Source organism: Aegilops tauschii, chromosome 2, assembly GCF_002575655.3.
Source record: "Aegilops tauschii subsp. strangulata cultivar AL8/78 chromosome 2, Aet v6.0, whole genome shotgun sequence".
Lineage (NCBI taxonomy): Eukaryota > Viridiplantae > Streptophyta > Magnoliopsida > Poales > Poaceae > Aegilops > Aegilops tauschii.
The window spans coordinates 15,884,181-15,898,657 of NC_053036.3; the positions used below are offsets into that span (position 1 = coordinate 15,884,181).

The 14,477-nt window shown below is 41.7% G+C and overlaps 1 protein-coding gene across 3 annotated transcripts; it reads left to right on the top strand.

The window, feature by feature from the left end:
- The first annotated feature begins 10,315 nt into the window (after positions 1-10,315).
- On the top strand, positions 10,316-14,477 carry LOC109756452 (UMP-CMP kinase 2). 3 transcript variants are annotated; one of them, XR_012201612.1, is made up of 9 exons: positions 10,316-10,690; positions 10,842-10,886; positions 10,982-11,021; positions 11,338-11,455; positions 11,557-11,713; positions 12,033-12,348; positions 12,776-12,883; positions 13,488-13,552; positions 14,173-14,477. XR_012201612.1 is itself a non-coding variant. In XM_020315284.4 (9 exons), exons 1-9 carry the CDS (start codon positions 10,583-10,585, stop codon positions 14,177-14,179), a joined length of 729 nt encoding a protein of 242 aa, XP_020170873.1. In that variant the 5' UTR covers positions 10,316-10,582; the 3' UTR covers positions 14,180-14,477. The 3 variants fall into 3 exon arrangements, 2 of the variants coding, with proteins under 2 accessions (XP_020170873.1, XP_040257293.1); XM_020315284.4 differs by having other exon boundaries at positions 12,268-12,348; XM_040401359.3 differs by lacking the exon at positions 14,173-14,477 and having other exon boundaries at positions 12,268-12,348; positions 13,488-13,556.

The following is a 14,477-nucleotide window of genomic DNA, read 5'->3' on the forward strand; positions in this document are numbered from 1 at the left end:
CATAATCAAGTGGTTCCAAAAGCCCATCTGCATGGAGTTTCTTCATGCGTTTTAAACCAATATGACCTAAACGGCAGTGCCACAAATAAGTTGCACTATCATTATTAAACTTATATCTTTTGGCTTCAATACTATGAATATGTGTATCACTACTATCGAGATTTAGTAAAAATAGACCACTCATCAAGGGTGCATGACCATAAAAGATATTACTCATATAAATAGAACAACCATTATTCTCTGATTTAAATGAATAACCGTCTCGCATCAAACAAGATCCAGATATAATGTTCATGCTTAACTCTGGCACCAAATAATAAGTATTTAGGTCTAAAACTAATCCCGAAGGTAGATGTAGAGGTAGCGTGCCGATGGCGATCACATCGACTTTGGAACCATTTCCCACGCGCATCGTCACCTCGTCCTTAGCCAATCTTCGCTTAATCCGTAGCCCCTGTTTCGAGTTGCAAAATAAGCAACAGAACCAGTATCAAATACCCAGGCGCTACTGCGAGCATTAGTTAAGTACACGTCAATAACATGTATATCAAATATACCTTTCACTTTACCATCCTTCTTATCCGCCAAATACTTGGGTCAGTTCCGCTTCCAGTGACCAGTCCCTTTGCAGTAGAAGCACTCAGTCTCAGGCTTAGGTCCAGACTTGGGCTTCTTCACTTGAGCAGCAACTTGCTTGCCGTTCTTCTTGAAGTTCCCCTTCTTCCCTTTACCCTTTTTCTTGAAACTGGTGGTCTTGTTGCACTTGATGCTCCTTCTTGATTTCTACCTCCGCAGCCTTTAGCATCGCGAAGAGCTCAGGAATTTTCTTATCCACCCCTTGCATATTATAGTTCATCACGAAGCTTTTGTAGCTTGGCTGCAGTGATTGAAGAACTCTGTCAATGACACTATCATCAGGAAGATTAACTCCCAGTTGAGTCAAGTGGTTGTGGTACCCAGACATTCTGAGTATATGCTCACTGACAAAACTATTCTCCTCCATTTTGCAGTTGTAGAACTTATTGAAGACTTCATATCTCTCAATCCGGGCATTTGCTTGAAATATTAACTTCAACTCCTGGAACATCTCATATGCTCCATGATGTTCAAAACGTCGTTGAAGTCTCGGTTCTAAGCCGTAAAGCATGGCACACTGAACTATCGAGTAGTCATCAACACGCGACTGCCAGGCATTCATAATGTCTGCAGTTGCCGGCGCGGGTGGTACACCTAGCGGTGCTTCCAGGACATAATTCTTCTGTGCAGCAATGAGGATAATCCTCAAGTTACGAACCCAGTCCGTGTAGTTGCTACCATCATCTTTCAACTTAGCTTTCTTTAGGAATGCATTAAAATTCAAAGGAACAGTAGCACGGGCCATTGATCTACAACAACATAGACATGCAAACTACTATCAGGTACTAAGTTCATGATAAATTAAAGTTCAATTAATCATATTACTTAAGAACTTCCAGTTAGATAGACATCCCTCTAATCATCTAAGTGATCACGTGATCCATATCAACTAAACCATGTCCGATCATCACGTGAGATGGAGTAGCTTTCAATGGTGAACATCACTATGTTGATCATATCTACTATATGATTCACGCTCGACCTTTCGGTCTTAGTGTTCTGAGGCCATATCTGCATATGCTAGGCTCGTCAAGTTTAACCCGAGTATTCTACGTGTGCAAAACTGGCTTGCACCCGTTGTATGTGAACGTAGAGCTTATCACACCCGATCATCACGTGGTGTCTCGGCACGACGAACTGTCGCAACGGTGCATACTTAGGGAGAACACTTATACCTTGAAATTTAGTGAGAGATCATCTTATAATGCTACCGCCGAACTAAGCAAAATAAGATGCATAAAGGATAAACATCACATGCAATCAATATAAGTGATATGATATGGCCATCATCATCTTGTGCCTTTGATCTCCATCTCCAAAGCACCATCATGATCACCATCGTCACCGGCTTGACACCTTGATCTCCATCGAAGCATCGTTGTCGTCTCGCCAACTATTGCTTCTACGACTATCGCTACCGCTTAGTGATAAAGTAAAGCAATTACATGGCGATTGCATTTCATACAATAAAGCGACAACAATAAGGCTCCTACCAGTTGCCGATAACTGTTACAAAACATGATCATCTCATACAACAATTTATATATATCATCACGTCTTGACCATATCACATCACAGCATGCCCTGCAAAAACAAGTTAGACATCCTCTACTTTGTTGTTGCAAGTTTTACGTGGCTGCTACGGGCTTAGCAAGAACCGTTCTTACCTACGCATCAAAACCACAACGATTTTTCGTCAAGTGTGTTGTTTTAACCTTCAACAAGGACCGGGCATAGTCACACTCGATTCAACTAAAGTTGGAGAAACAGACACCCACTAGCCACCTGTGTGTGAAGCACGGCGGTAGAACCAGTCTCATGAACGCGGTCATGTAATGTCGGTCTGGGCCGTTTCATCCAACAATACCACCGAATCAAAGTATGACATGCTGATAACAGGGGCGGAGACAAGGGGGGCGAGCAGGGGCTAGACCCCTGCCAATCGCTCGCCCCCTTCAACGATTTGTAGGAGGTATACTATATACTGTGCGTCTGCTAATTGGCCGGAGTTAGTTACATCATTAGCCCATATACATGTAAATTAGTACTACTATAAATGAAAACCAGCTACACTACACGAAGCCAAAGCCCAATAGCCCATGTAGGCATGTACGGTTGTGACTTGATTGTTGTTTTTGCCCCGTTATCTGAACGTGCATACACGCGTGTTCTGGACTAGGGCGTCTTTTGCCGCCGCCACCGGCCGCCTCTCGTGCAAATCTCTGTTTACCATTGCGGGTGCTGGCTATCGCTCATCACGAGGACGCCATCAATTGATTTACAATCCACTCTTCGGTGTCAAACGCAAGCTGCATGCAGATCAGAGCACTGCTGAACGTGGAGAGATCAGATAGATGAAGAAGGTATCACCACATGCTAGTAGCTATTAGGATTTCTATTATGAACTGTACAATCTTAGTTTGGTCAATTGGTATTATGTACAATAAAACAGTGTGTTAATCTATTAATCAAGTTTCTTTTTTGTTACAGTAGTCAACGATGAAACAAAAGACATTAACAATTAAGGGATAAATTCCTTTTTCAAGCCAATTGCTTCGACTTCAACCACCAACATTACTGGTGTCAAAAATGTAAATTCATCTAAGGAGCAACCTATTGCAAATAGCAATTATGATGATTAGGGGGTTGTGGCATCGGTAGAAGTCACATAACAGTCTATTGCAGATAATAATACTGATGAAAGGGACCCTCTAAGCGTCAACAAATTTGGGAACTCCCTCATGATACGAAAAAGAAGCACGGGGATTTTATATTCTGGAGGGTACTTATCAACCATACATGAGAGAATATCCATATACGAATATACACGACCTACAAATAAAGGTATTTTTCTCGAACCGCTGAAGTTGTTGCCTTATTAATTATCTTGAAGCGCTGAGGTTTCTACTCCATTATAGCAAATAAATGATGTTGTGTTCGAAATGCACCAAAAAATGCAAAGTATACCCACCATATCATGCAACAAGAAATTCGTAAGTTACATTCTCAAAGAATTCAGACACAAATTAGAGAAGAACAATTGTACTAATAAAGTTATGCATAATGGTAGACGAAGCACGAGGTGATTTTTTTAAAGACATGGCTTTGGTTTTCCGCCCCCCTCATGTCCAAATCTTGGCTCCTCCCCTGGCTGGTAAGCAGTATGACTATTATCGTCCACAACTCTTTGTGTTCTACTCGTGCATATAACATTTACGCATAGACCTGGCTTGGATGCCACTGTTGGGGAACGCAGTATTTCAAAAAAATTCTACGATCACGCAAGATCTATCTAGAAGATGCATAGCAACGAGCGGGGAGCGTGTGTCCACGTACCCTCGTAGACCGAAAGTGTCAGCGTCAAGTAACGTGGTTGATATAGTCGAACGTCTTCGCAATCCAACCGATCAAGTACCGAACGCACGGCACCTCCACGATCTGCACACGTTCAGCTCGGTGACGTCCCACGAACTCTAGATCCAGCTGAGGCCGAGGGAGAGTTTCGTCAGCACGACGACATGGTGACGGTGATGATGAAGTTACCGACGCATGGCTTCTCCTAAGCACTACGACAATATGACCGAGGTGGAAATCTGTGGACGGGGGCACCGCACACGGCTAAGAAATCAACTTGTGTATCTATGGGGTGCCCCCTCCCCCGTATATAAAGGAGTGGAGGAGGGGGCCGGCCGGCCTCATAGGGCGCGCCCCAAGAGGGGGAATCCTACTCCTACTAGGAGTAGGTTCCCCCCTTTCCTAGTCCAATTAGGAGGGGAAAGGAAGGGGAAGAGGGAGAGAAGGAAAGGGGGGCCGGGCCCCCTCCCCAATTCGGATTGGGCTTGGGGGGGCGCGCCCCTCCACTTGGCCGCCTCCTCCTCTCTTCCACTAAGGCCCATGAAGGCCCATTCACCCCCCGGGGGGTTCCGGTAACCCCCCGGTACTCCGGAAAATGCCCGAACCTATCTGAAACCTTTCCAGTGTCCAAACATAACCTTCCAATATATCAATCTTCATGTCTCGACCATTTCGAGACTCCTCGTCATGTCCGTGATCACATCCGGGACTCCGAACAACCTTCGGTACATCAAATCACAAAACTCATAATACATATCGTCATCGAACGTTAAGCGTGCGGACCCTACGGGTTCGAGAACTATGTAGACATGACCGAGACTCATCTCCGGTCAATAACCAATAGCGGAACCTGGATGCTCATATTGGTTCCTACATATTCTACGAAGATCTTTATCGGTCAAACCGCACAACAACATACGTTGTTCCCTTTGTCATCGGTGTGTTACTTGCCCGAGATTCGATCGTCAGTATCATCATACCTAGTTCAATCTCGTTACCGGCAAGTCTCTTTACTCATTCTGTAATGCATCATCCCGCAACTAACTCATTAGTCACATTGCTTGCAAGGCTTATAGTGATGTGCATTACCGAGAGGGCCTAGAGATACCTCTCAGACAATCGGAGTGACAAATCCTTATCTCGATCTATGCCAACTCAACAAACACCATCGGAGACACCTGTAGAGCATCTTTATAATCACCCAGTTACGTTGTGACGTTTGATAGCACACTAAGTGTTCCTCCGGTATTCAGGAGTTGCATAATCTCATAGTCATAGGAACATGTATAAGTCATGAAGAAAGGAATAGCAACAAACTAAACGATCATAGTGCTAAGCTAACGGATGGGTCTTGTCAATCACATCATTCTCTAATGATGTGATCCCGTTCATCAAATGACAACTCATGTCTATGGCTAGGAAACTTAACCATCTTTGATTAACGGGCTAGTCAAGTAGAGGCATACTAGTGATACTCTGTTTGTCTATGTATTCACACATGTACTAAGTTTCCGGTTAATACAATTCTAGCATGAATAATAAAAATTTATCATGATATAAGGAAATATAAATATCAACTTTATTATTGCCTCGAGGGCATATTTCCTTCACATATGTCACATGCAACACGTGTGTCGGCGGTGGGATGGGTCAATCGAGTGTGGTGGCGGGTATTCCGAGGTTTTTCAACAAACTTTGTTGAATGACCAAATGATTTCATTTGTATCCCGATTAGAGAGTCTATGATCCGTTTGGGTCACATGTTTTAGGCTATCTGTATCACCTAGCTTACATACAACATCCCCTCATCATTTTTTTACAACTTTTTAATCCGATGGGGTTTTCATGTTTTTTTTTGTGTATTCTTTCTTTTCTTCCTTTATGTCTGGTTTTCTTTGGCTTTTTCTATTTCATTTTATAACCCATGTACAATTTTAAAATTCATGATTTTTCAAAAACCAACAAAGATTTTTTTATTTGTGAATAATTTAAAATCCATTAATATGTTTTTACATTCATTAATATTGTTACATTTTGTGAATAATTTGAATTTCATAAACAGTTTTCTATAAATCCGAAAAATATATAAATCTATGAAGATTCATTTGAAATAGTGAAAAAAAATTCATAACCGGTTTTTCCCCCGAGCCACGTGCTGCTGGTTTCTCTAACGCCTTTTCCTCATTCCAACATGACCGATTTTTCACCGAGCAAGATATACCGATTTTCCATGCAAGCGAGCTGTAACATGGAACACCGTAGATAGTTGGGCCGGCCTATATCTAGTAAGCTTGTGCGTTTCAGTGACAATTTGCCACTAAGCCTGCAGAATACGCGTTGCGAGACATAGCTACACCTCTCCTCTGGCGTTGAGGGCACGCTCGCCTTACTGGGCCAGTCAATTAAAGTGGTTCTGGGAGGTACCATAGACAGGCTTTAGAGCCTTCAATGCAGGTTTATTTTTTTCGGTATCTTTATTGGTCTTCTCTGGTTTCTTCTATCTCTTTTTCTTTTGTTTTAATTTTTCTTTTCAAATAAATGCCTGCTTATTTAATACAATTTTTACATTTTCATACGCATAATTTTTTTTTGTGATACATGTTGAAATTTTCTCTATTTTTTTTTATACAAGTTTTACATTTTCATACGCATATAAATTTTCATACACATGTTTGAGCCTTTTTTTAAAACATGTTAAACATTTTTCAAAAAAATTGAACATTTATTTGAATGGGGGAAACTTAAAAAAATTACATGAACAAAGTTTTACATTGTATTAACATTTTTAACATATTTTAAAATATATATTTGAAATACATGAACTTTTCTATTAAATTACATGCATATTTATTTGAATGGTTCAAAACTTATTTAAAATTATGAAAACAATTTTCTATTTGATAAAATGTTTTATAAAAAATGTCATGAACATATTTTTGAAACGCATGAACATTTATATTGTTTGGTATGATACATTTTTTCCTAAATTACTCAATAATTTTCCTATTGTATTAAAAGCATTGAACATGACAAACAAATTTTTGAAATTCACAAACATTTTCTAAATGTACTGAAAATTTGCTTGAATGCTATCAACATTTTTGAAAAGTTGGACAAGCATCTTCTTAATACCGCATGCGGATCTTTTAAACGCTCCATGGATGTAATTTAATATTTAAGTAAAATACTTTCCATTGCAAAAATATAATTGAAAGTAATAAAAGAAAAAAAAAATAACATGACATGTGCTAGCTTGCGAGCGCTCCTCCCACGCAGGGCTGGCCTATTTTGGAAGAGCCAGGCTGGAGTGCTTATTTTGTCTTGCTGCGGGCAACACAAATCGCGGGCCTGGAATACGAGCTCCCAGCAAATTCAAATGGATTCACCAGGTTGTTGCAATTCTATTCCCGTGTCGCCTGAACTAAATCCCTAGTGGGCCAACCCAGTAGCATGTTTCTTCACTTATTCACTCGGTTCATTTGTTTCTTTTTTTACTTTTCCTAAATTTTCAGAAAAATAATACATATTACTCAAAACATATGACTTATAATTTTTAAAGCATTCATCTCGCATTTAGGAAATATTCATGCAGTGTACAAAAATATTCATATAAATTTTAGAAAATGTTCATACCATTAAAAAAATGTCGGCGACATTTTAGAAATGCTTTAATGAATATTTAAAAATAGTTAAAATCTACTAAAAAATATTCAGACATGCATTTGAAAAATCGAATACAAATGTAAAAAATCGGTTAATTTTTAAAAACTATTATGTACCATTCAAAAAATGGTCAATGGGTATTTGATAAACGTTTAACTTTTATTCAAAATATATTCGAAAACATATATTTGAAATATGTTTAACTTGGATTAAAAAAATTAGTGTGTGTATGTGAAAAATATACAACATGTATTAGATAAAAGCAGTCATGTATTAAAAATACAAAAAGGAAAAAGCGTAAACTGAAAAAAAAGAAATAGAAAAAATAAAAATCTGCATGAAAGGTGTAAGCCAATCAGTACCGGTCCGTAGAACCAACCGAAATCTAGTTTCATGGGTAGGCCCACTAAGACATGAGCGCCCCAGCGTCAGAGGCCCACTAGATCCGTGTGTGCAATAAGCGAGATAGGAGGGCAACTAGTTGACGAGCACTCCTTCGGGAGCCTCCTAACTTGGGGGTTGACGCGCTCTCAGCCGCCGTCACGTGTCGTGCTCTGGGCTTTCCCTTCGGATTTTTTTCCTGCACACGCTTTCGGCTGTTTAGATGGTTTATTCGGCTTTTCTTGAAAAACAAATTCGCCGGTCTTTCTTAGCTTTTCGACAACAAATATTTTTAAAAAATTGCACAAAAAATGTACTTTTTTTGTTCCGTGAGGCACGGATTTGCTCCCACGAGTGTCACGGCCGTGCCTCTCGGAAATGGAAAAAATATGCGTTTTTTTTTCGTGAGGGGCACGGCTTTTCTTCCACGAAAGGCACGACCGTGCCTCTCGAAAATGAAAAAAAAAGCGTTTTTTTGTTCTTTCGTGAGAGGCACGGTTTTGCTTCCACGAGAGGCACGACTGTGCCTCTCGGAAACAAAAAAATGTTTTCTCTTCTTTTTTTTTCTTTCGTGAGAGGTACGGTTTTACTTCCGCGAGAGGCACGGCCGTGCCTCTCGGAAAAGAAAAAAAAACATGTTTTCTCCTCTCTTTTTTCTTTCACAAGAGGTATGGTTTTGCTTCCGCGAGAGGCATGGATTTGCTTCCGCAAGAGGCACGAATTTGCTTCTGGGAGAGGCATGGTTGTGCCTCCCGGAAACCGCTTTCGGAAAGGCAAAAATGTGCTCCCAGTTTGTTTTTTCTTCTGGATTTTTTTTCCTTTTTTTGTGAAAAGTTCATCAAAACCTATCAACATGGAATCTAATTTTGAAGATCTTGATGTGAGGAATCCAAGGGTGAAAATGGTTCGAGATTTGGACGCACGGTTTAAGAGATAAAACATTTTGAATAAATAGATCTACGAAAAAGGGGAAAACTCCCAGGTTGCGATAAGTGGCGCACATGGCAGCGCGCCACTTGTCACAACCTGAGAAAGTGGGAGTGATATTTTGAAAGGAGTACTCCTCAATTAGTGATTTTGGCGAGATAGCCCTTGCAATGACCAGCCCACGAAACCGCACACTTGAAAAGAGAGTTGGGCCTTTTGGTAAGCACGAGCAGCACGACAAATGACATTCGGATCTGCATTTTTTTTAAGCATGCAGAAAAGATGCATGTATTATATTAAAGAAAGAGAGATAAACAACACGACAAATCTGAAACAACTTAGAAAGAAATAGAAAAACGAACTACACACCTAACCCAAGAACAGCTAACACGGCAAAAAAGCCCCTACAAGCCGAACACAATAACAACCAAAGCTCGCCACCTCCCATTGCCTAGCGTTAGCTTTGATTTGATCAATGACATTTTGTAAAGGCGTAAAGCGATTATCAAAGACTCCTCTGCGCCATATGCTTCAGATGATCAAGTGAACCAAGAGAAAACTGCCCCCCCCCCCTCTGAACCCCCTAGTTCGCATCTTATTCAATGTCGAGAACCATCTACAGGAAGGTCAAGTACCATCCTTGACAATCGACAAGGCTGCTCGCCCTTTTCTGCCATTTTTGCAGGCTAAAATCTTGCTGGCCACATCTCGAAGCACGACAATACACTCCCAACTCTAATGTGCAAGGCGACTCCAACGACACCTCACCAGAAGTCATCACAACGGAGGACATATCGCTAGCGGGGGATCGCTTACGACTCCTCCTCGTCCTCACGCGGTCAATCGCTAGGCCACTACATCTAAGGATGCATGGCCCTATTCGAGAGGCTAGCCCAGTAGCTTGCATCCACATCACAATACTCCCATGCCAGCCATGTCTATAGCCATGCAGCTGACCACATCTCAAGCAGCACCGTCGCCCAAAAACCGCCCTGGCGTTCCAACTCCACATGCACGCGACACTTCAGAAGGGCCTCCACTCCTGCCGGAGATGAGGCCCACAGCCATCGCAACCAGAGCCGGTGGTAACAGTCGCAAGCAACCTCAGATCGAGGGTGTGGCGATGGTTAAGGTCTGATATCCTCTATGTAAAGTGAATCTTCTATCCGGGCACAATCAATCCACGTTAGCCAAACCCATCAAAGTCAAATATGAAGAAGTAATAAATTGGTAAAAGTACCAATTTATGCTTTTGACAATACATCATGTTTTCTTTTGATTCAACATCTTGATGATCGTAAAACGTCTATCATTTAAGATAGCGCTTTCTTCCACAAGATATTCCACGCGGCCTAACACACGAAGCGGAAAAGGCAATTTTCACCTTTCACCAATTAGAAGCAGCTCCGAAAAGGAAAAGAAACAACGAGCTCTCCCCGTCCCGGCCCCGCTCCCCGCCAGGCCAAGTCGACGGCCGCTCGCCGCCGCCCCTCCCACCCTCCGCCTCGCCGTCGCCGACCTCGGCCGTTCGGCCCCTCCCGCGGGTGGGTGAGCGGCGAGCCTCCCTTGCTTCTCTGTCCTGCCCTGCACGGCAAGCAAGACGAGAGCGATCGGCGTCGGGATGCTGAGGCGGCGGCTGAGCTCCCTTCTCCTCCGATCCCCGTGCTCCTCCGCCGTCGCCTCCTCAATCCAGCAGCAGCACCACCTCCTCCTCCCCACCCACGCCGAGGTGACCCCGCTGTTCCCCTTTCCTTTTTCTTCTGCGCATTTCGTCGAACGTGGCCGGACCGGATCTGGCGTGCTTGCCTCTCTCGCTCCATTGGGGTCAATACGTTCCTCTCGTTCCTAGATGCTCATCCGCCTGACTGTTCTCCTCGCAGAAACCGCCGGCCCTGAATCTGCTCAGGCTCTTCACATCCCTAGCTGTACGTTCGTTCCCAAACCTGCATTCTTATTATTTGTGACAAGTATGCAGACTGTATGTGAATAATCGGTGATGTACCCTCTTTTCATTCTGTAGGGAACCGATGGTGACAGGCCGTTCATCGCTTTTGTCTTAGGTAATTTTGCAGCATTGGTTTTGCATTTATAAATTCCATGCATATCTGTGTAGAGTAAACTGAGGAACCCTTGCCTCAATGATAATCAGTGCTGTTTCACATTTATAATCGCTTTCGTCTTAGGTAAAAAAAAAATCTACCTGCACTCCCCCAATAATGCAGGGTTGGTTTCACATTTACATACTCCATGCATAACCTGTGTAGAGTAAATTGAGGATCACTTCTATCAATGATAATCAGTGCTGTTTCAAGTTGGATTGTGTTGTGGCGCTCAAATTTCAGTTGTTCACACGACTAATCAAGATCCTGCATATAGGGGGACCTGGGAGTGGGAAAGGAACGCAATGTAGTAGGATCGCTTCGGATTTTGGATTTTCTCATGTGAGTGCTGGTGACCTTCTGCGGAATGAAATATCTGCTGGCACTGATCAAGGGTAATACTTCTTTCCGTTCAATCCTCTGATAACCTTATAATGACGCGCACGCACATGCATGGTTCGGTGAGTTGATTTGTCAGTTTCATGGCATTTGCCAGGGAGTGGATCCTGGAGATAATAAGGGAAGGGAGGATTGTTCCATCAGAGATAACCGTTGAACTGGTCAGAAAAGCAATTGAATCAAGCACTGCTAAACGGGTTCTTATCGATGGTTTTCCAAGGTGTGAGGAAAACAGAATCGCCTTTGAAAAAATAGTAAGTTCTCTGTTTGGCTTGCATTACTGGTCCAGAACTTTCTATTAATTGAAATGGTATGTGATGAGATGGATAAGTCCATGATGTTCACCAGTTTCTGTTCAATTTTTGGAAGGCTAATAACAGGCGAATCTTGAAGTTTTGTAGCGCTCTTGGCTGTAACCATTTGTGTATGCACACTTGTCTTTACTTTTTTTTTACGTCGATATGCTGGCCCAAAACTGGCAGTGTACAGTATGCAATCAGCAGTTTCTTATGCATGTATTTTTTTAGTAGCAAATCAATAACTATGTCCTGCTCTAGAGTGATGCACTTTTAGGTTTTATGCAGTAGTCCACAGTTAATGTTAGCCCCACTATGGTGGATGTATGGTTGCAACTCAACAACTACTACAAGCATTTATATCAAAGAAAATGTGTGTGCTGTGGTCAAGCAATAAGAAGACACTGGCATACCAACTAAGATATGTTTCATTGTTGTCCGCTCAATAATTGCTAGTCAGATAAATGTAGATTGCATGGTCCTGTTCTGATATGTTGATGAATAAATTTCAGACTGGAACTGAACCAGACCTTGTGCTTTTCTTTGACTGTCCTGAGGATGAGATGGTTAAACGTCTCCTAAGCCGTAACCAGGTTGGTCGTTGTACTATCTCTGGAGTAAATTGTGCTAGATATATATACACTATATAAGTATTGTACATTTCCCAATGCTTATTCGAAACTTACTCGATATGTGTTTTTCTAAGACTTAATTTCCCAGCCGTTACTTTCGGCTTTGACAATCATCTTCTTATTACTCCCTCTCTCTTAACTAACATGAAATATAGCATTCCTAAAGGATAGTCCTTGTGGTTTGCCACAAATGATTTTCTTCTTCATATGTCATTTAAATTGAAGAGAAGAAACACTAATCTCATCAGTGTAGTTCGTGCATATCATAATGGGAGGTTGATTAATGCTCTAGTGGAGTTTCCTTTAAAAATAATAATAAAATATATCACATTAAATTGATCTCTCTATTTGTTTCTGTTTTTTCGATTATCTCATGCATGCGTCTTAGGGACGAGTTGATGATAACATTGAGACAATCAAGAAGCGTCTAAAAGTGTTCGAGAGTTTGAATCTTCCTGTTGTTGAGTACTACTCTTCAAGGGGAAAGGCACACAAGGTAATTAATCTATTTATTTTACGCAGAGTGTCCTGGACAGGAGCACTTCTTGTACCTTTCTTTTATGAACCGTACCTTTACTTTTTTGACGTGCATTTTCCTATTTCCTTTACACGGAAACAGAGCTCTACCCTTTATTCTAGAAGTTGATTTAAAAGGCTTCTTAATGTGCAGCATTAAACTATACCTGGCTTATTTTCTTGAACTTTTACAAATGCCAATATATATTTCAGAAACATCAAACATATGGGTTACCAATGTATAAATAGCAGGATAGTGTTTCCAGGGAATCATAGGACAGAGAGGCAGAGCCAGGATGCGATTCCCTCGTGTTCTGAATTCATATAACCGTAAGACCATTTTTCTATGTTGTGGGGAGGGGAGTGAGATCAGAGATCTGCCTATTTATTTGATATTAGATGAGTGTCTGTAATTCACTCATCTTGGAAGAGATTGCTAATCTCTTCAGAAGGGGTACATATCAGGGATATAACATAGTAACATATTCTGTATATCACTCATATTCAGGATCTGTAGGATGTCTTATTTATTTTCGAGACTTGACCTTTAGGGTGTCTAAGACTACTTGTTGATCTCCATGCAGATAAACGCAACGGGAACTGAAGATGAAATCTTTGAAGCAGTTCGCAAGTTGTTTTCCTCCTTAAGGTAAATCCTGATGCTTAAGACACGAGACTCCTCTCATATTCTGTGACTATGTCCGCTCTCCTGAAGGAGGTGCACATTCTTGCATTATCTGATTTCTGATTGCTTGCATATCATTTTCTAGTCCCAATTACTGAAGTTCTGAAAGCTTTTCAGTCCTCACATATTTAGCATATCCCAACCCTTCCAATTAAATGCCCAAGTTGCAGCACCCACACTTTTCAATACATTAACAAGTGACGGCAAGTTCTTTTATACTAAGCCTGCCGTTGCAGCCAGGGTAGGACATTTATAAGCAAAAGGGTATTGCTTGTACGTAGGTGGCAAGGGATTGAATTTCTGAATCTTCGCCATTTGTGTTCACTGCGCACAATAAAGAAAGACAAACTGACAAGCAAAATGAGCAGAGTAGCATTTGTCTTGTTGATTGATGGATAAGGGAGAAGAGGTCCGGGAGGATGCTACGTTGCGAACTTTGTCATCTTGCTGAGTCGCCGAACCCTCGCCTGTAGCTAGTTTCTTGACACGTTTGACTAAGCAATACCAGCATCTTCTTCTAATGAAGATGCACTACCTGTACAAAAGAGAGTTGCAATCATTTGACCGTTTCGCCCTGTTTGCAGGCTATGAGGAGGCTGTCGTCGTCTTCCGCAGGAGCCTGAGGGAATTAGAATTGCGCCTGGCGGAAATACTCTTTTCTTTCCTTTTACTTTTACATCTCTTAGCACAATAATTGTACATATTCTGATACACGGTCTATGCCTGTGAAAACAGAGGGCCACTGGTGAAACGCCCAGCCTGCTATGATAAACCCTTACCCTCACGCTCTCGTCGTGCGCCACGGTATAACCCATGACACGCTGGTATGGCAGCAGCAAAACTGCTACGACGATATTTTTCTTACCAGAATATGATATAATTGTATGTG

Excerpts from the sequence above, each read along its gene's own strand:
- LOC109756452 (XM_020315284.4), top strand. The coding sequence starts at position 10,583 with ATGCTGAGGCGGCGGCTGAGCTCCCTTCTCCTCCGATCCCCGTGCTCC. Across the intron at positions 12,349-12,775 it reads GTCTCCTAAGCCGTAACCAG|GGACGAGTTGATGATAACAT; the intron begins GTTGGTCGTTGT and ends CATGCGTCTTAG. Across the intron at positions 12,884-13,487 it reads CAAGGGGAAAGGCACACAAG|ATAAACGCAACGGGAACTGA; the intron begins GTAATTAATCTA and ends ATCTCCATGCAG.